Source organism: Pan troglodytes, chromosome 19, assembly GCF_028858775.2.
Source record: "Pan troglodytes isolate AG18354 chromosome 19, NHGRI_mPanTro3-v2.0_pri, whole genome shotgun sequence".
NCBI lineage: Eukaryota > Metazoa > Chordata > Mammalia > Primates > Hominidae > Pan > Pan troglodytes.
This window is the reverse complement of record NC_072417.2, coordinates 18,704,203-18,724,854: the sequence shown is the minus strand read 5'-3', so window position 1 is coordinate 18,724,854 and position 20,652 is coordinate 18,704,203. Positions and strand designations below refer to the sequence as shown.

At 48.4% G+C, this 20,652-nt stretch overlaps 2 protein-coding genes across 4 annotated transcripts in view; one reads left to right on the top strand and one right to left on the bottom strand.

Moving 5' to 3' along the window:
• Nucleotides 1-1,891, bottom strand: part of ZNF652 (zinc finger protein 652) — a 73,396-nt gene extending 71,505 nt beyond the window's left edge. For 2 of the 3 annotated variants that reach the window (XM_511948.8, XM_009431790.4), the window contains exon 1: nucleotides 1,289-1,423. The gene's annotated coding sequence lies outside the window, so the exon portion shown is untranslated. Of the gene's footprint in view, nucleotides 1-1,288; nucleotides 1,424-1,793 lie in introns of those variants that run through there. The other variant, XM_063799574.1, reaches the window with a different exon arrangement.
• LOC104002783 (spidroin-1) lies at nucleotides 508-20,450 on the top strand. The gene is made up of 7 exons (XM_063799484.1): nucleotides 508-603; nucleotides 711-762; nucleotides 1,108-1,898; nucleotides 3,645-3,715; nucleotides 12,381-12,522; nucleotides 14,653-14,852; nucleotides 19,317-20,450. The coding sequence occupies exons 1-4, from the start codon at nucleotides 508-510 to the stop codon at nucleotides 3,687-3,689; spliced, it is 984 nt and encodes a 327-aa protein (XP_063655554.1). The 3' UTR covers nucleotides 3,690-3,715; nucleotides 12,381-12,522; nucleotides 14,653-14,852; nucleotides 19,317-20,450.
• The last annotated feature ends 202 nt before the right edge of the window (nucleotides 20,451-20,652 follow it).

Here is a 20,652-nt window from a genome sequence, read left to right as displayed (position 1 = left end):
TGTATTCAGCTCAGACACCACACATCCCAGCAACAGCAGCTCCTCAATCCCTAAGCACACACATGTTGTCAACAAAGCATGTGCTAGTTGCCATTCCCAGAACAATACGGACGGGCCTGGCCATCCTCTGGAAAAAAAAAAATACACATTCTTTCCTGAATACTACCCTACGAATACATTATGCCTTGATCATAGATCCCAAACACTACAACAAAATAGGAGAAACTTGCACACACCATATCTAATCAACTGGGAAAAAAGCATCACTCAGGTGTTCCTGAAGGTCCACGGGAGATGCATGTAAGGGATACACTATGATAATGATGCTTGAACACGGGGACAATCTGGGGGCAAAGGCAGACTCACGCAGGAACACCCCGAAAACGTGGACGTGGAAAGCACCCTTCTCCAAAGGCACAAGCACATTCCTTTGATTGGCACAAGCCATTTCTGACAATGGATCCGCGGTGACAGGGGCTGCTCGGCAATCAGGAAGTGAGTGAGTGTATGAGTGTGTCTGTGTTGTGGGGGAGGGATGCTCTAGTTGTGATCAAAGCTGGACCTTTTCAGAGAAGGTCTCGAATCCTGAAGACAGACTTCGAGGTGAGGCAGGGGCATTTATCATTTCTATTGGAGACATCCCTCGACAATGAACATGTTACGTGGAGATGTAACGGGGGTGTCACTACCTTTGGTGTCTCGGATCTAAGAATCTTCAGCAGAGCCTGATTGGAGGGGAGGAGGAGGTGGGGGTGGAGAAAGGTCTGCATTACCCACTGGGGTGAGTGTGAGGCTGCCGGTGGCGGGTGTACATCAGACGCATTTTATCTGCTGGCGGCACAATACTCCCGGGGGTTGGAGGTTTGGGTGCAACCGCAGGGCGGGGGAGGTAGTGGGTGCAAGCCACCAGCTGCAGGGCAGGAGAACGCTCGCAGGAGGACCGGTGCAAACCTCCTCTCGGCCCGCTAACCCGTGCCGCCCCAGCCTCCCCTCAGGCCTCGGGGTGAGCGGACCCGCTGCAAAACTGCAGCCAAGCCCGGGTCCAGGAGGAAGGGGGCGAAAGGGCAGGAGCGGGGCGCCCCCAGCCCAAGCTGGGTGCCTGAGGAGCTCAGCCCGGGGCCTCCCAGCCGGATGGGGGCTGCTCCGGCCTAGCGCACGCAGCTGCCTCGGCGAAGGGTTACGCCGGCCCCCGGAGCCCGGGTCGGCCCCGCGGGCGGCGGAGAGGAAGGGCTGCCGGGGGCGCCGCCGCGGCGGTGGCGAGTGCGTGGGGGAAGGGGCCCTTACTCACCCGGGCCGGCCGCCTCCGCCTCCGCCGCCCCGGCCGCCGCCTCGGCGGTCCATCCCTGCGGCGGGGGCCTGCAGCCGCGGCGCTCGAGTCACAACCGCCGGCTGGGCCAGCCCCTCCCCCCCTGCCCAACGTCTGTCCTCAGGGCCGCTCCTCAGACCCGGCCTCGGCCGCTGCCGCTGCCGCCGCAGCGCTACGTGGCCGCCGCTCCGACGTCTCGCGACTCCCTTCCCAGCGCGCGAGGGCGAGCGGGGCCGGCGGGGCGGGCAGCGCGGGGCGGGCGGCAGGGGAGGGGGTGTGCGTGTGTGGATGTGTGTGCCGGAGGGGGCAGGGAGGGAGGCGAGCGGCGGCGAGGACGCGCGCGCCCGCGCGCGCCCGCGGCCCCTTCCCTCGCTGGCCCCCCCCGCCCAACAGGGATCCCGACACCTCCCTCCGCCCGCCCCCTCGGCATCCCGGCCGCTGGGAGCGGCGGCGCGCATGCGCAGCCCTCGGGCCGGCCCGGGCGCACCTTTTCTGTCTCCTGCCACATTGTGAGCGCTCCGCCGCCCAGATAACCGCCGGCTCCCCGCGCCGCCCCCGCCTTCTCCCACTCCGCCCACTGCCGGGAGCCCAGGTAAAGACGAGGGCTGCGCATGCGCGGCGCTCTCCGTGAGTCGGGGGGCGTGGTTGCTGAAAGGAAGCCAAAGTGAAGAGTGCAGGGGGTTGTAGCGGGCGCTGCTGTGGGATTCCACAAAACAGGCGCGGGTTAGGATGGGGGAAGGTAAAGTGAAGAAACGGGCCAAAGCAGAAAAGTGGGTCGACGTGAGATTTGGAAGTAAAAGAGACTTTGAATAAAAACTTAACGACTGCTGACCTCCTTGTTCTCCTTGGAGGGCAGTGGGAGTGACGGGGGGCAGAAATCAGCTCGGCAGCATGCAAGCAGTAGTGGTCATTCGCCGTATGAATGGGACCGCTAAAAACTGAACAGTTTCGAGATTGCCAGGGTGCTCAGAAAAACAGATTTAGAGCCTCGCCTGTCCTGTGGCCAGGAATAGGGAAGGCGATGTGTGTGTTTGAGACCTACAGCTGCTGCGGTAAAGGAAGCCTCCATTGTATTACAGTATTATGACTAATTAGCTATTAATCATTAATATACTGAGTGGTACTATTAGTTAACAAGGTAGCATTTATCTGAGTTCAGAGACAAGAGAGTGTCCATAATTGAAAGTGTTTAGGGTACAGGGAGAGGAAATGAACCTGGCAAGGTGAAGGCCTGGGATGGAAAAGACCCAAGACAGCAAATCCGAGGTCAGGGTTCCCTTTCCCACCATAAACCAAACTTCCCTGAAGTTGTCCAAATCCTACCTTAATTGGAACTCCTTCCATTATTAAAAGCACACTTAACTAATGTTCTTGCACTAAGGCTGACCCCAATAGCACATAAACATTTTCTTTTTTCTTATTTGAGACAGGGTCTCACTCTGTCACTCAGGCTGGAGCGCAGTAGCATGATCACGGCTCACTGCCGCCTCCTCCTACCACGCTCACATAAGCCTCCCACCTCAGCCTCTGGAGTAGCTGGGACTACAGGAGTGTGCTGCCTCACCTGGATGATTTTTAAATTTTTGTAGAGACAAGGTCTCCCTATGTTCCCCAGGTTGGTCTCAAACTCTTGGGTTCAAGCAGTCCTCCCACCTCAGCCTCCCAAAGTAATGGGATTACAGGTATAAGCCACCGTACCTGGCTGACATTTTCAATACACATGCAGCTACTTTTCCCTAAAATAGCACTGCTATGGTTTGAATGTGTCCCCCAAAGTTCACATGTTGGAAACTTAATAATCCCAATGCAAAAGTGTTGGACACTGGGGCCTAATGAGAGTTTATTAGGTCATGAGGGCTTTGCCTTCATGAATGGATTAATATCATAAACAGTGCGTTAGTTATCTCCAGGCCGGGCGCAGTGGCTCATGCCTGTAATCCCAGCAGTTAGGGAGGCCAAGGCAGGCAGATCACTTGAGGCCAGGAGTTTGAGACCAGCCTGGCCAACATGGTGAAACCCGTCTCTACTAAAAATACAAAAAAAATTAGCTGGGCGGGGTGGCATGCACCTATTATTCTAGCTACTCAGGAGGCTGAGGCATGAGAACCGCTTGAACCTGGGAGGTGGAGGTTGTCGTGAGCTGAGATCGCGCCATTGCACTCCAGCTTGGGTGACAGAGTGAGGCTCTGTCTCAAAAAATAATAATAATAAATTAATTAATTAAAAAAATAAACAGTGGGTTAGTTATCTCAAAAGTGGGCTTGTTATAAAATCAAGTTTGGACCCCTTTGCTCTGTTGCTCTGTCATGTACTCTCTTGCCCTCCTGCCTTCTGCTAGGGGATGATGCAGCAAGAAGACCCACACCAGATGAGGGCACCTTGATATTGGATTTCCCAGCCTCCAGAATGGTAAGAAATAAATTTCTATTCTTTTTAAATTACCCAGTCTGTGGTATTCTGTTATAGCAACACAAAATAGACTCCAACAAGCACCCCACTCCCGTGACCCAAAATCCTGCAGGGAGTAAGATGACCTGAGTCTGGGACAAGGTTAGGGAAAAGATTGAAACTTTCTAAGCAAAGGGGTCCAAGAGCTGACTCTGTCCTTGTCCCCTTCCAAAAACAGATGCTTGACTTTTATTACATCTGGTCTCTGGACTCCAGGGATAATTTTGGCAACTTTGGGTCATGTTTTTCAATAATGAGTTTTTTTCAGTGAATAAACACTAAAAACAATACCATATTTCAGCAGGTAGAGAGAAAATCTTCAGGTAGAACAGGAGGAAATAAGCAGAAGTAATAAAAGGAGAGACAGATTCAATGTGAGAAAGAACATGGTATCCATAGGAGCTGGTGAGCCTGGGACATCTCAGTGAGGTCAATGTCTCGCTTTGCCTTTTTAGACATTTGATCCGTTCCCCACCCTCTGCTAGTCAGAGCTATCCAGCTTGGAAGAGGGGTGTGCAGAATGATGGCTAATGAATGAGGTGACTTTCCCAGTGTCTGTGACTCTCCACCCACAGGCCAACTCTCTGAAGGATTCCTAGTAACTAAGTATGGTTTTTGCAGGGAGGTTATGTCCATTATCTCTTTTTCTTTCTTTTTTTTTTTTTTTTTTTTTTGAGACGAAGTCTTGCTCTTGTCGTCCAGGCTGGAGTGCAGTAGCGTTATCTCGGCTCACTGAAACCTCCGCCTCCTGGGTTCAAGCGATTCTCCTGCCTCAGCCTCCTGAGTAGCTGGGATTATAGATGCGCACCACCATGCCCGGCTAATTTTTGTATTTTTAGTAGAGACGGGGTTTTGCCATGTTGGCCAGGCTGGTCTCAAACTCCTGACCTCAGGCAATCCGCCCGCATCAGCCTCCCAAAGTGCTAGGGTTACAGGCGTGAGCCATCGCATCCGGACTTATGTCCATTATCTCATCAGATCTTCCAACAACCCTGCAAGGCAGACAGGATAGATATTATTCCCAATGAAGGAAATTCAGGCCAAGGAATGTTTAATGGCTCAGGCAAAGTCACCCAGCTCAGTAAACAACGGAGCCAAAGCAGGCCCCAGGCTCCCTGACTCCCAGCCTGCTGGTCTTTCAGAGGCTTTGACAGGCCTGCTCTGAGAATCCGCCATTTATTGCCATGTAGTGAAAACAGGTGCCCTTAGCATGTGATGGAGAATAATTCTAACATTCAGTTCTACTTCTCCATCTCCTTTATTTAATGTTTTTTTCCTTCTTCTTTCTTACTTTCTCTCCCCAGAAGCCTGGGACTTGCCTCTGTGATCTGGTGCTTTGGAGGGCCTTGGGCCTCAGGGCTAGCAAGGTCCCTTTCTGGAGATTCCAGTTCCTCTGCCCGCCCTCCTTTACCTCTTTCTCCTCACACATCTGTCTCAGGGATGGGGGTGAGGGCTGCCAACCAGTGTTACCACTTGACAGACCACAAGAGGGCTGGTTCCAGTGCCTCCCTTGTTCAGCTGCTGACACTGCAGCTTGGCAGTCATTGAAGGCAACATTTAGCTCCTACATCTGACCTGATTGGAAGATCAGGCTTCTGTCATCCTGGTTTCCTGGCCTTGGATAGTCCTTCACTAACTTTTACTCATTAAGGCAGTGGGCAGAAAGCAGCAGAACCCTGTTTTTTCTTTTTTGGGGTTTTTGTTGTTGTTGTTGTTGTTGTTTTGTGTTTTTTTTTTTGAAACAGGGTCTCCCTCTGTCACCCATGCTGGAGTGCAGAGGTGCTGTCATAACTCACTACAGCCTCGACCTCCTGGGCTCAAGCAATCTTCCCACCTCAGCCTCCTGAGTAGCTAGGGACCACAGATGCATGCCACTATGCCTAACTAATTTTTGTATTTTTTTGTAGAGATGGGGTTTTGCCATGTTGCCCATGCTGGTTTTGAACTCTAGAACTCAAGCAATCAGCTGGCCTCAGCCTCCCAAAGTACTGGGATTACAGGTGTGAGCCACTGTGCCTGGCCAGAACCTGTTTTTTGTTTATTTGTTTGTTTTTGTTTTGTTTGTTTGAGGCGGAGTTTTGCTCTTGTTGCCCAGGCTGGAATGCAATGGCGCGATCTCGGCTCACCGCAACCTCTGCCTCCTGGATTCAAGCGATTCTCCTGCCTCAGCCTCCCAACCAGCTGGGATTACAGGCATGCGCCACCACGCCCAGCTAATTTTGTATTTTTAGTAGAGATGAGGTTTCACCATGTAGGTCAGGCTGGTCTCGAACTCCCAACCTCAGGTGATCTCCCGCCTCGGCCTCCCCAAGTGCTGGGATTACAGACGTGAGCCACCGCGCCCAGCCCAGAACCTGTTTTTTAATTTAAAATTCTTATTTAAAAGTTCTGTACATTTTGAGAATTCTTAAAACCTTCACACATTTAATTTAAATAGCAGCAGAGATATCTGGTTCCTGGTAAAGTGAACAGGATGGCTTGATACAAGCTCCCTGCTCACTGCATTTCCTCACTTCCTAAATTCCTAGGGATGTACCTCCAGTGAATAATAGTTTTTACCACCTGTACATATACAGGGTCAGTGGCCATGGCTCCTTGCTCGCCCATTAACTAAGATCACATCCTACAGTACCAGACTTGGAGCCAGAGCCCTGGTCATGGCCTCCTAGGTTCTCACACTTGACTTTTACTCAATCATTTCACCACTTAGGCTTTATAAAAAGGGGAGACTGGCCGGGCACGGCGGCTCATGCCTGTAATCCCAGCACTTTGGGAGGCCGAGGGAGGTGGATGACCTGAGGTCAGGAGTTTGAGACCAGCCTGCCCAACATGGTGAAACCCTGTCTCTACTAAAAATACAAAAATTAGCCAGGTGTAGTGGCACATGCCTGTAGTCCCAGCTACTCTGAGGCAGCTGAGGCAGGAGAATTGCTTGAACCTGGGAGGCGGAGGTTGCAGTGAGCCGAGATCATGCCACTGTACTCCAGCCTGGGTGACACAGTGAAACTCCATCTCAAATAAATAAATAAATAAAATGGGGGAATTATATGGCTGTTAGGGTCCTCCAGATCTGATACCCAGGACTGTAATCTAAACACTTGATTATGTTCATTAACACATTGCAATTTCATTCCTTTCCTAAGAATTACTATCCAAAGATCATCCCTAAGCCCTTCCTACAAGAAACTGCCCCTTTTACAGAATGAATAAAGTTGTCCTAGATTCCCGTTTTTTCCTCACTTTTTCTCATATCTCTAAGTGACAGTATCCGGAGACAGCTCAGAAAGCTGGATTTTTGGCTTTTCGTCATAGGGCTTGTATATGTACATGCATGCATGCACAAATGTATGTATATGTTCATTCTTAAAGGGATATGGGCCATGGGCACCTTCACTCTGTGGTCCCCCACCTCCCACCAGCCCTACTTGAATTTTAGTAAATAGTAATTAAATGCCAGGACCAGGCACAGTGGCTCACACCTGTAACCCCAGCATTTTTGGAGGCTGAGGTGGGTGGATCACCTGAGGTCAGGAGTTCGAGACCAGCCTGGCCAACATGGTGAAACCCTATCTCTACTAAAAATACAAAAATTAGCCGGGTTTGGTGGCACACAACTGTAATCCCAGCTACTTGGGTGGCTGAGGCAGGAGAATCACTTGAACCTGAGAGACGGATGTTGCAGTGAGCCAAGATCGCACAACTGCACTCCAGCCTAGGCGACAGAGCAAGACTCCATCTCGAAAGAAAGAGGGAAGGAAGGAAGGAAGGAAGAAAGGAAGGAAGGAAGGAAGGAAGGAAGGAAGGAAAAAGAAGAGAAAAGGAACTCCATCTCTACTAAAAATACAAAAAAATTAGCCAGGCATGGTGGCGGGCACCTGTAATCTCAGCTACTTCAGGAGTCTGAGACAGGAGAATTGCTTGAACCTGGGAGGCCCTTGCAGTGAGCTGAGATTGTGCCACTGCACTCAGCCTGGGCAACAAGAGTGAAACTCCGCCTCAATAATAAATAAATAAATAAATAAATAAATAAATAAATAAATAAATAAATAAAATGCCAGGATGCCTAGAAGAACAAAAGAGTATGTACTAAGAGGCCAGACATATGAGTGCAGCTGTAGTGATAAGGAGGCCATTGGGATAGCCAATGTCACATAGGTCTAAAGTTTGGTTTTAGCTAGAGCTTTCTTCTACCCTAATAACTGCCCCCATGTCCTGACAGCGGGTATTGCAGCAAATCCTGGACTGCAGCCAGAAGCTCTGGTCTCTGTACATCAGCTTCTCCATTTGAAACATCTCAGAATTTGAATTTTGACTACTCTGGTGTTAACATCAAAATGCATTTCATGGGCCGGGCCTGGTGGCTCACGCCTGTAATGCAGCACTTTGGGAGGCCAAGGCAGGCGGATCACGAAGTCAGTGGATCGAGACCATCCTGGCCAACATGGTGAAACCCTGTCTCTATTAAAAATACAAAAAATTAGCCGGCGTGGTGGCAGGCACCTGTAGTCCCAGCTATTCAGGAGGCTTCGGCAGGAGAATCGCTTGAAGCCAGGAGGTAGAGGTTGCAGTGAGCTGAGATCGTGCCACTGCACTCCATCCTGGGCGACAGAGCGAGATTCCATCTTAAAAAACCAAAAACAAACAAAAAAAACCCACAAAAAACCAAAATGCATTTTATAGTGTTAAAGAAAACATATTTATGTGGCAATTTCTACACATTTTTCTTCTGCATTACTTCATTTAATCCTTCTCTCAATCCTGAGAGCGAAGGACAGAAAATGTTGTTCCCACTGTTTTCCACTGTTTGGTTTTGGTTTGTTTCCTTTCTTTTTTTTTCTTTGAGACAGGCTCTTGCTCTGTCACTCAAGCTGGAATGCAGTGGCGTGATCATAGCTCACTGTAGCCTTGACCTCTTGGGCTCAAGTGATCCCACCTCAGCCTCCCAAGTAGCTGGGACTACAGGCACACACCACCACATCTGGCTAATTCTTTTTTATTTTTAGTATAGACGAGGTCTCACTATGTGACCAGGCTGGTCTCCAACTCCTGAGCTGAAGCTATCCTCCTGCCTCAGCCTCCCAAAGTGCTGGGAGATCTGGCCCTTGTTTTTGGTTTTTGTTTTTGTTTTTGTTTTTTATGAAATGGGGTCTCACTCTGTTGCCCAGACTGGAGTCCCGTGACACGATCACAGCTCACTGCAGCCTCGACCTCCCCAGGCTCAGGTGATCCTCTCACTTCAGTTTTTTTGTATTTTAGTAGAGACAGAGTTTTGCCATGTTGCCCAGGCTGTTCTCGAATTCCTGGGCTCAAGGGATCTGCCTGCCTCAGCCTCCCAAAGTGCTAGGATTACAGGCAGGAGTGAGCCACTGTGCCTGGCCCCTTGCTGTTTTTTTGTTTTGTTTTGTTTTTGTTTGTTTGTTTTACAGCAAATAAAAATGCAGTCTGGATTTTAAGGGCCACACAGCAGCAAGAACTAAAACCTGGGTCTCCAAGGTCCAAGTCCAGGACTTCTCTATGACACCCTACTGCAGCCCTTTGCTGGATACCATACAAAGCAAATTGAGCAGATGTGTTCTCTGCCCTCTGAAAGTTTGGACTCAAATGGACAGCCACAATTCTGGCAAACATAAAAGAACAAAGTGATTTAGTGTCAACTCACATACGCAATAAATAACTGAGTTAAATAGATAAGGAAAGGCATGTTCACCTGGTCTACTGATATTTTTTAAATTCCAGTTGAGTAGAGAGCAATGTTAATAAGACTAAGGTTTTGGGCCAGTCCCATTTTTGCCTACTTGCTTTGCACCTGGAAAAATATTTGTAACTGCATGCAAACTCTTTCCCCTCCTCGTCTTCAACAATCTGTAAACTTTCCCTGAGCAGCTACCAAGTGTAACACAAAGTGGGAATGAAGGACCATTAAGAAATCATCTCTGTGCCATGCGCGGTGGCTCAAGCCTATAATCCCAGCACTTTGGGAGGCCGAGGCGGGTGGATCACCTGAGCTCGGGAGTTCAAGGCCAGCCTGGCCAATATGATGAAACCCTGTCTCTACTAAAAATACAAAAAAAAAAAAAAAAAAAATTAGCTGGATATGATGGCATGTACCTGTAGTCCCAGCTACTCAGGAGGCTGAGGCAGAAGAATCGCTTGAACCCAGGAGGCAGAGGTTGCAGTGAGCTGAGATTGCTCCATTGCACTCCAGCCTGAGAAACAAAAGCAAAACTCTATCCCCCCCCGCAAAAAAAAGGAAGGAAAAGAAAAGAAAAAAAAATCATCTGTGCCCTCGAGCAACATCTTTAACCATTCGCCTAATTCAAACCACTGGGATGAAAATGTATATCCTGTATATACCATCTCTACTGCTGGGAAAAAAGACACGTCAACTCAATACCCATCCTATTTTTAGAGGGCCTGAGATTCGTCCTTATCCATGCAGGGCAGTCGGGTAGGACAATGAAGAGGTGGACTTCTGAATTTGAGAGAAATTGGTCTTATCCCAGAGAAGTGAGGCCACCACCCACCTGCAATAGCTTGGCTTCCTGGATCCCTAAGCAAAGGTAGAAAGGAACCCTGGGGTTAGGTAGTGTGGGCAAAGACCTGCAGCCGGAGAATTCCCTATCCTCCTATCTCAGAGCAGACTGTTGTAGCCCTCAATTCATCCTTTGGGGGTTCTGCCTCAGGCTCTTGTCTCCAGTAGAATGATCTAAGGATCTAAGGGAGTGAGGCCCAAATTGTGTTTGAGTCTTTAAAAAGACTCACAAATCTTTTTAAGCAGCAAGCTTAATTGTTGTCTGTAATTGATGTGACATATGCCCCAGAGGCATGCACTGAGGTCCAATTGAGATGGTTTTTTAAAAAAATTGGAATTAATTAATTAAAGAAGGCAGCTGCACGGGCCTGGTAGTTGGTGCCAAGCTCTGTAACCCTAAACCAGCCAACCAACCGAACTGGCCTCACCACCTGAGGAACAATCCCTGCAGCTCTCATGGAGATGAGATGGGATGGAAGTGCTGGGAAGCAGTGCAGGGAAGAGGGGCTTGCAAGGGGGAACGGCGGGGCTCAAGGGACCCACTCTTCACTTTCATGATCCCCCAAAGGCTTAGCTCTTGAGAACTGTTTGGGGGGACTAGGTAACTGGGAAAAAGGGGTGGGAAATTCAAATGGAAGTATGTGAGGGGCAGGCGAGATTTTGGGGGAGGGGAAGCCAGGGGGCTGGAATGGGAGGGGGAGGGGTTCGCAAGTGTGAGAACGGTGTAGCAGCTCCGGTAGGGAATGGAAGGATCCGGGGGTGGAGAGGCCTATGGGTGGAGCTCAGAGGAGGTGGAGCCTGGGTGTGGGGGCGGTAACATGGTGCCTGAGGCCTCAGCACTCAGAGGAGGTGTTAATTAAACCCCTTACCTGAGGTCGTTAACAAAGCTGTGGCAGCTTTTCCTAGGAGTTGGGTTAATAACAATAATAATAACAATTAACGATAATGAGACCTTATCTGGAGAAAGTTGTTCCTAGAGATTGTAGGCATTAAGTCATTAATTCCCCTGGCCCCTGAGGGCCACCTTTTCCTAAAAAGTAAATGTTGGTGCAAGCAGACACAAACAATCCTTGTGCACCTGAGGACTGAACTGGTGTCCTGTGGCCAGTCTGCTAGGCTTGCTGCCCTTGGCTGACTGGGTTAGTTCATTTACACGGAGATAATATCCAGAGTTCGATTAGGGCATCATAAACTGTTATAATTTTTTGCATTATCTAAAGTCTCTGAAACGATGCTTAAATGAAGTGAGGTCAGAAATCACCACCATAAGATGCCAACACAACTTTGATGTTGAAAACTCGGCCAGGAGCGGTAGCTCATGCCTATAATCTCAGCACTTTGAGAGGCCAAGGCGGGTGGATCACTTGAGGCCAGGAGTTCGAGACCAGCCTGGCCAAAATGATGAAACCCCCATCTCTACTAAAAATACAAAAATTAGCCAGATGTGGTGGTTCACACCTGTAGTCCCAGCTACTCAGTAGGCTGAGGCATGAGAATCACTTGAACCTGGAAGGCAGAGGTTGCAGTGAGCCAAGATTGCACCACTGCACTCTATCCTGGGTGACAGAGCGAGACTCTGTCAAAAAAAAAAAAAAAAAAAAGGAAGAAAAAGAAAAGAAAGGAAGGAAACAAACTCAAGCCCCACCTAAGAGCACCAGCCTGAACAACATGCTGCAGTGGAGGACGGCCTGGAAATGCCCCCAATACTGCATGGCGAGGCCCTGATTGGCTGAGTCTCTGCTAGAGATGGGGCAAGACTTCAAGTATCCGCCCCGGCGGACCAAGAAGGGAAATTTAGAGCAAAGGCTTGAGGGAAGTTAAAAAAGGAGTTTTCTTAGTTTGGGGGAATCACATGGGATAGCGGTTGCTCCAAAAGCGTTGAGCAAACTTTAGTGCCAATAGTGGCTGGCCTTGCAGAGTTAAACATAGCAGTGATTACTACAAATTATTATATATGCTCCAATCCAAAGACGGACTTTGTATTCACATCTGGTAGATGGGAAAGTCATCATCATTATTCCAGTCAAATATCAAAGGCAGCAATATAGAGTGTGTATTGTATAGTACATTTATTTATTTTTTATTTTATTTTAGACAGAGTCTTGCTCTGTCACTCGGGCTGGAGTACAGTGACACAATCACGGTTCACTGCAGCCTGGACCTCCCAGGCTCAAGTGATCCCCCTGCTGCAGCCTCCTGAGTAGCTGGGACTACAGGCCTGTGCCACCATGTCCAGGTAATTTTTAAATTTTCTTTTCTCTCTCTCTCTCTCTCTTCTTTTTTCTTTCTGAGACAGAGTCTTGCTCTGTCACCCAGGCTGGAGTACAGTGTTGTGATCTTGGCTCACTGCAACCTCCGTCTCCCGGATTCAAGCAATTCTTCTGCCTCAGCCTGCCGAGTAGCTGGGACTACAGGCGTGCACCATGGTGACCAGCTAATTTTTGTATTTTTTTTTAGTAGAGTCGGGGTTTCACATGTTGGCCAGGCTGGTCTTGAACTCCTGACCTCAAGTGAATTTTTAAATTTTCTGTAGGAATGGCAGTCTCACTATGTTCCCCAGGCTGTTCTTGAACTCCTGGGCTCAAGCAATTCTCCCACCTCGGCTTCCCAAATTATTGGGATTACAGGCATGAGCCACTGCACCTGGGCAACACCTTGTTTTAAACAACAACAACAAAACCTCAATGTACTTCAACAGAATGGGTCTCCTGGTGATCCTTAGGTCATGGGGCGGGGGCATGATGCTGTCCATTAATGAAAGGGCAGGTGAAATCTAGAGCAGGAGCTAAGCCTATCTGAATCTCAGAGCTGGGCAGCAGAAGAATCTATGTTATGAAATAAGAGGGACCAGTCCCCACTCTTCTGACCTTAAGCCCCTCCCCTATTCCTTTAGAATCATAGCCTTTCTTCTCTTACCTGTATTACTACAAAGTCATCTGTAAGAAGGTACTGGAACTTTCAGGGCTTGAATAACAATCTGCCTTATAGGTTGCATTAGAGAACATACAGTAAAGTATTATTTGGTGAAGTTAGGGAATGGAGTGTTCTCGTTAATCAAATAATCTGGTTAACAAAGTAGCACTCAACGTATAGTAATATTTGGGATATACTTATATAGGTTGAGTATCCCTGACAAAATAATCTGAAATCCAAAGCACTTCTGGTTCCAAGCATTTGGATAAGGGATACTCAACCTATACTAAAATTATTCACTGTTTATCTGAAATTCAAATTTAACAAGGTGTTCTGTATTTTGTCTGGAGACCTTACTGATATAGCTTAGATGTCCTCTCCAAATCTCATGTTCAGATATAATCCCCAGTATTGGAAGTGGAGCCTGATGGGAGGTATTGGGGTCATGGGAGCAGATCCCTCATGGCTTCGTGCTGTTCTCACCACAGTGAGTGTGTTCTCTCAATCCGGTTGTTTCAAAGTATGTGGCGCCACCCCCCGCGCCCCCCACCCCCATCACTCACTGTCTTGCTCTTACTTTTGCCATGTGACATGCCTGCTCCCACTTCACCTTCTACAATGAGTAAAAGCTTCCTGAGGCCTCCCTAGAAGAGGAGCAGATGCTGTTGCCATGCTTCTTGTACAGCCTGCAGAACTGTGAACCAATTAAACTCTTTTCTTTATATGTTATCCAGTCTCAGGTATTTCTTTATAGCAATGTAAGAACAGCCTAATGGCTGGGCACAGTGGCTTATGCCTGCAATCCCAGCACTTTGGGAGGCTGAGGCAAATGGATTGCTTGAGCCCAGAAGTTCAAGACCAGTCTGGGCAACATAACAAGACCCCGTCTCTACAAAAAAAAAAAAAAAAAAAAAAAATTAGCCAGTCCTGCTGGCATGCACCTGTAGTCCAAGCTACTTGGGAGGCTGAGGTGGAAGGGTCCCTTGAACCTGGGAGGTGGAGGTTGCAGTGAGCCAATATTGTGCCATTGCACTCCAGCCTGGATGACAGAACGAGACTCTGTCTCAAAACCAAACCAAACCAAAAAAAAAAAAAAGAACAGCCTACAGCTGGGCGCAGTGACTCATGCCTGTAATCCCAGCACTTTGGGAGGCTGAGGTGGGTGGATCACCTGAGGTCAGGAGTTCAAGACCAGCCTGGCCAAACATGGTGAAACCCTGTCTCTACTACAAATACAAAAAATTAGCCAGGCATGGTGGCACACACCTGTAATCCCAGCTACTCAGAAGGCTGAGGCCCGAGAATTGCTTGAACCCGGAAGGCGGAGATTGCAGTGAACCGAGATCATGCCACTGCACTCCAGCTTGGGTAACAGAGAGACTCTGTCTCAAAAAATAATAATAAAATAATAAAAAAAATTTAAAAAAGAACAGCCTACTACATTTTCTTGCAGGTCCGGTCCACTGCTAGGAGATCCATATCTGCTCTTTGGGAGTTCTCCAGAGGAAAAAATCAACAGGCGGGAGAAAGATACTCTGCTAGCTTCAGATTCATTAGTACTAGGAAATGGAGAGATAGGAGGTATAATGTATTAGGGAAGCAAGGGATTCAGAACCAGGTGCCCACTGACTCTGAGAAGCACTGGGTGCACAGGTAAGATGCTGCGAAGTCTTTAACTGGCCTCCATGTCAAATTAAACAGTTGTTTCAGAGATCTCAGGAAAGAAAGCCTAAAACAAAATATCATCTACTCTTTAATGTTATCCAACACCCAGACAGAATCCCACCATAAAGTGGGAACAGATGGGCAGCTTCTAGACCTCATTTCTCTATGCCAGCAGAGAGGAAGCAGGGTCTGGGCACAGTGCTCATGCCTGTAATCCTAGCACTTTGGGAGGCTGAGGCAGGAAGATTGCTTGAGTCCAGGAGTTTGAGAACAGCCTGGGCAACATAGCAAGACCCCATCCCTACAAAAAATACAAAAAAAAAAAAAAAAATAGCCAGCATGGTAGTACGCACCTGTAGTCCCAGCTACTCTGGAGGGTGAGGTGGAGATCACCTGAGCCTGGGAGATGGAGGCTGTAGTGAGCTGTGATCACACCACTGCGCTCTAGCATGTGGATGACAAAGTGAGACTCCATCTTTTTTTTTTTTTTTGAGACAGTTTTGCTCTTATTGCCTAGGCTGGAGTGCAATGGTGCAACCTCGGCTCACTGCAACCTCAACCACCCAGGTTCAAGCAATTCTCCTGTCTCAGCCTCCCAAGTAGCTGGGATTACAGGCACCCACCACCATGCCCAGCTAATTTTTGTGTTTTTACTAGAGACAGGGTTTCACCATGTTGGTCAGGGTGGTCTCAAACTCCTGACCTCAGGTGATTCACCTGCCCCCCAAACTGCTGGGATTACCGGAGTGGGCAGAACAATGGCCCCCAAGGATGTCCATATCCTAATCTCTGGAACCTGTGAATATGTTACTTTACATGACAAAAGGGACTTTGCAGATGTGATTAAGTTAAAGATCTTGAGATGCAGAAATTATCCTGGATTATCTGATGGACCAATGTAACTACAAGAGTCCTTAGAAGAGGGAGGCAGGAGCTTCAGAGTGTGTCACTGTGGAAGCAGAGATTAGAGTGATGTGACTGCTGGCTTTGAAGGTGGGAGAAGGACAGGAGTCAAGAAATGCAAGTAGCCCTAGATGGAACACAACCCTGCCGACAGGTTGACTTAAGCCCAGAGCTGTAAGGTAATGGATTTGGGTTGTTTTAAGCCACCACATTTATGGTAGTTTGTTATAGCAGCTGTAGGAAATAAATTTGGTTCCCCATTGTTTACAGGGAAGTCTGAACTGCTTTGCAAGGCACTCGAGGGCCTTTTGCTATCTGGCCCTTGCCTAGCTGCCTGGCTAGCCTGGTCTCCCCACTCACTCACCAGGGGTTTGCATATGGAACTTCTCCAGCATCCTTAATAGGCCATGCCCTTTCTTAGATCCATGCCCTTGTCTGCTGTTTCTTCCACCTGGAACACCCTCTCCTTACTTGTTTATCTGGCAAACTCCTCATCCTTTACATCTCAGCTCAAACAATACCTCCTCTGTGAAGCCTTTCCTACTTCCCCCAAAGGGACTTAGGCCTCCTTTTCCTGTGCCTCCGCTGTGTTTTACGTCCACTCCATTTAAAGCAGCTCCTGTACTTTAAGGAGCTGTTCATTTCCTCACTGGACTGTAAGCTACGTGAGGGGATAGGACCTCCCATTTGACCTTTGGTCTCCCTTAGTACCTGGCATGGTCCTCAGCTCATCAAATAAAGGTCCCCAGGGACAAGAGTTCTTACCCTGCCTGCCAGCATGCCCTGGACTGGAGATGCAGCCCCTCCAGCTCCACCTCTCCATCAGTAACATGCATTAGGTCAGCCATCCCTTCTCTTCTCTGTTAAGAGACAGGGACAAAGGAAATCAGACATGGAAGTGCTTCGGGTTCAAAAAAGAAAAAGGTGCTTATCAAAGTTTTGTAGTATTTTCTCAAAAAATTTTTTTTGAGACAGGGTCTCCCTCTGTTGCCCAGGCTGGAGCGCAGCTGCACAATTTCAGCTCACTGCAACCTCTGCCTCCCAGGTTCAAGTGATTCTCGTGCCTCAGCCACCCGAAACACCACGCCTGGCTAACTTTTGTATTTTTAGTAGAGACGGAGTTTCACCATGTTGGCCAGGCTGGTCTTGAACTCTTGACCTCAAGTAGTCTGCCCACCTTGGCCTCCCAAAGTGCTGGGATTATAGGTGTGAGCCACCGTGCCTCGCCAAAGTTTTGTAATATTCCCTTTCCTTCCCTTTCCTCCCCCTCCCTCCCCTCCCTTCCCTTTCCCTCCCTTCCCCTCCCCTTCCCTTTTTTTCTTGGACTTGCCATGTTGCCCGGGCTGGTCTAGAACTCCTGGCCTTAAGCGATCCTCCCATCTCAGCCTCCCAAAGTGCTAGGACTACAGGCATAAGCCACCATCTCTGGCCTGTAATATTTCAATTGTACCCACGGTCTATAATGTTTCCTCTCCAAGTATCAATCCCTTTGGGAAATGGATCTAGAGACAAGCTTCATGAAGACAGGAACTGTGCCTACTTTGCACCCCACTGTATCCCCAGCATCTAGCACTGTTCTTTGCTCTCAGGTGGATTCTCTGGTGTTAGTTGGTGAAGATCTTAGAGGAGACTTTCTCGCATTCTTTTTGAGACAGGGTCTTGTTGTGTCACCCAGGCTGGAGTGCAGTGGTGCGATCATGGCTCACTGCAGCCTTGACCCTTGACCTCCTGGGCTCAAGTGATCCTCCCACCTCAGCCTCCCAACTAGCTGAGACCACAGGCACACACCACCATGCACAGCTATTTGTTTTTTTTTTTAATTCTTTGTAGAGATGGGGTCCCACTATGTTGCCAAGGCTGGTTTTGAACTCCTGAGAGCTCAAGTAATCTGCCCACTTTGGCCTCCCGAAGTGTTGGGATTACAGGCATGCACCACCGTGCCCGGATGTCTCACAATCTTTAGATTCATAGTTTCACCTCTCTAAGGTGCTTGCTGATGTTGGATATCATCTTGAGTGAAGGTTTCCCCACAGTTACTACATTCAAGTAATTGAGTTCCATGGTATTGAGTAAAGTGTGCCTTCCAAGCCTCCAAATTCCCCGAGGGCTCTCCCACGACATAGCCAGACACAAGATTCCTTTCCAGTAGGAATTCTCTGATGTTGTAGAATATGATTACTCCACTCAAATAAAGGCTTATGCACACTTATTACACTTATAAATGTTTTCTCCAGTATGAATTCTCTGATGTTTAATGAGAAGCAAAAGGCAAGTGAAGGTCTCAATAAAAGCCTGTTACACACCCAGCCCTGTGCTCAGTGTTCCGAGGGACTCCCAGATGGAAGGCCTGGGCTCTGCCCTCCAGATGTCTACAACCTTGTTGGGGAGACAAGACTCATGTACTGCGTTACACAGCCGGAGAACATGAGACATTATGTAATCATATCAAGCCACATCGTTTAGTGGAATTAAATGGGAATTGGGAGAAATGAGAGTTCAGCCAGAGCTTATCTGGATGGGGAAGGGGGCATAAAGGACTTTAGACTTTAGCTGAAAGGATGGTAAGATTGCGCCTGGAAGAGAAAAGGGGAAGGGTGTTCCAGGTTGTGGACTCCAGCAAGAACAAAGACATGCTTCTGCGGGGACTCACTGTTTTAGACTCTGAGGGAAAGCAAGAAAGCGAGAGGAAAAGAAGAGAGGGATGGAGGAAAGAAGAAAGGGAGGGAGGGAGAGAGGAAAGGATTTGCCCTTTCATTTAGGAAACTTCCACAAACTTTGTGCAGCAGCCTTTGAAAATTTTATTCTCAGCTGGGCCCCATGGCTCACGCCTGTAATCCCAGCACTTTGGGAGGCCAAGGGGGACAGATCACGTGAGGTCAGGAGTTCGAGACCAGGCTGGCCAACATGGTGAAACCCCATCTCTACTAAGTACAAAAAAATTAGCTGGGTTTGGTGGCATGAGCCTGTAGTCCCAGCTACTTGGGAGGCTGAGGCAGGAGAATCGCTTGAACCTGGGAGGCAGAGATTTCAGTGAGCTGAGATTGCACCACTGCACTCCAGCCTGGGTGACAGAGCAAGATTCCGTCTCAAAACAAAAAGAAAAAAGAAAATTCTTTTTCTCCAATGCCTTTCTCCCTTTAGAAATTGAGTCACTTTCACTTTTCCCAGGCACACCTAAAAAGGAACGCTTTACCGCTGTGCTGCATATGTACATCCTCCCTCTGCCCCAGCCTTCTTGGGATCCATTCCAGTTCCACGACCAGGAATGTTACCCTCAGCCCAATGTGCCTTGGTGACAAAGGCACCAAGTGGGGAGAAAACCCCATTCAGGAGAGGGCCCTCGGAGAGCACCCAAGCATGCCCAAACCCTACGTCTTCTTCTTTCACCTATCGCATCCTCTAAAAATTGTCCATAGGGGATGTTGACAGTTAGAGTGAGGGTCATCAAATCCAATGGCTTTTTACTTATATCAGTTTTGTAGGAGTTTTTATGGAGCATTCAGAGTAGAGAATACTTTATAACTTTTCCTTGTTTTCTCCATTCTGCAGAGGGTAGCAGACAAGCAAGAGGGTGGAATTTGCAGCATCTCATCTTGGTGAGACAGTTGGAAGACTTTTCTGCCAATTATAGTGGTTAAACACTGACTCAACATCAAACAACGGCATGAGGGGTCAGAGCCTTCATTCGTGGACAAGTTTCAAAAACATGGGAGCACCACCTGTCATGAGCAATTTAGTCAGAACAGAAGAGAATAGATCACACCCAACAAGACAGAAAAAGCTGCTTTCTGGAGAGGGCGGGAGCTAATATTTCCTAACACGGTGAAATTGTGAAGTGCCTTTTGCAGCCCTTCATAATTTCATCATCCAAAGGGTTTGCTTTTGGAATTCTTAGACACTTAATTCTGTCCCTGCTTTCCGTGTCACTTCCACGGGACACTGAATTTGGGAAGAGGTAGACCTCACCAATGATGGGAAGAACAGATTGGGGGCTGGCGCCCTTTTGGGTTTGCCATGTGAACATCCTCCTGGAACAGTCTCCATTCTGTCCCAGCAAGACACACTCTGCTCTGTGAAGAACCCAGGTGGGAAAAAAAAAAAATCTATGAGGCCACAGTGGAAATGCAGCTCAGCAGGACTCTCAGGGACCCCAAAATTGTCCCATCTGACAACTCACCACATTCTATTTTGTTATTTATTTATTTATTTATTTATTTTGAGATGGAGTCTCACTGTGTCGCCCAGGCTGGAGTGTAGTGGCGTGATCTAGGCTCACCGCAGCCTACACCTCCCAGATTCAAGCGATTCTCCTGCCTCAGCCTCCCATGTAGCTGAGACTACAGGCATGCGCCACCACACCCAGCTAATTTTTGTATTTTTAGTAGAGATGGGGTTTCGCCATGTTGCCCAGGCTGGTCTCAAACTTCTGACCTCAGGTGATCCACCCCCGCCCCTCGGCCTCCCAAAGTTCTGGGATTACAGTCATGAGACACTGCACCTGGCCAACACATTCTGTTTTCATCATTAGTGCCTGTCCTCCCTGCTAGCTCATGGGCTCTCCCAGAGCAGGCATGTTTGCCCTAGTCACCATCAAAACTGCCCCAGTACCTGTCACGGTGCCTGGCACATAGCAGTTATTCAGTAAATGTTTGTTGAATAAATCAACTATAAACATCAAAATGATTCCCTTAAAAAGGTCTTCATTCTTGTTTAGATGTAGAGAGTTACATTACAAACACTTGTGTGCTGGGGATAGGAAGGGACACTGTTGGGTAATAATAAGTGCTTGAAACATGTGGGAGGGCCCTGGAAAATAGCCCAAAAAGTTCACATTGTATCTGATAAGCAACAGGGAGCCACTGCAGGTTCTTCAGGTCACCAGTAG

Excerpts from the sequence above, each read along its gene's own strand:
- LOC104002783 (XM_063799484.1), top strand. The coding sequence starts at position 508 with ATGAGTGTGTCTGTGTTGTGGGGGAGGGATGCTCTAGTTGTGATCAAA. Across the intron at positions 604-710 it reads TCCTGAAGACAGACTTCGAG|AATCTTCAGCAGAGCCTGAT; the intron begins GTGAGGCAGGGG and ends CTCGGATCTAAG. Across the intron at positions 1,899-3,644 it reads GCCCACTGCCGGGAGCCCAG|GGGATGATGCAGCAAGAAGA; the intron begins GTAAAGACGAGG and ends GCCTTCTGCTAG.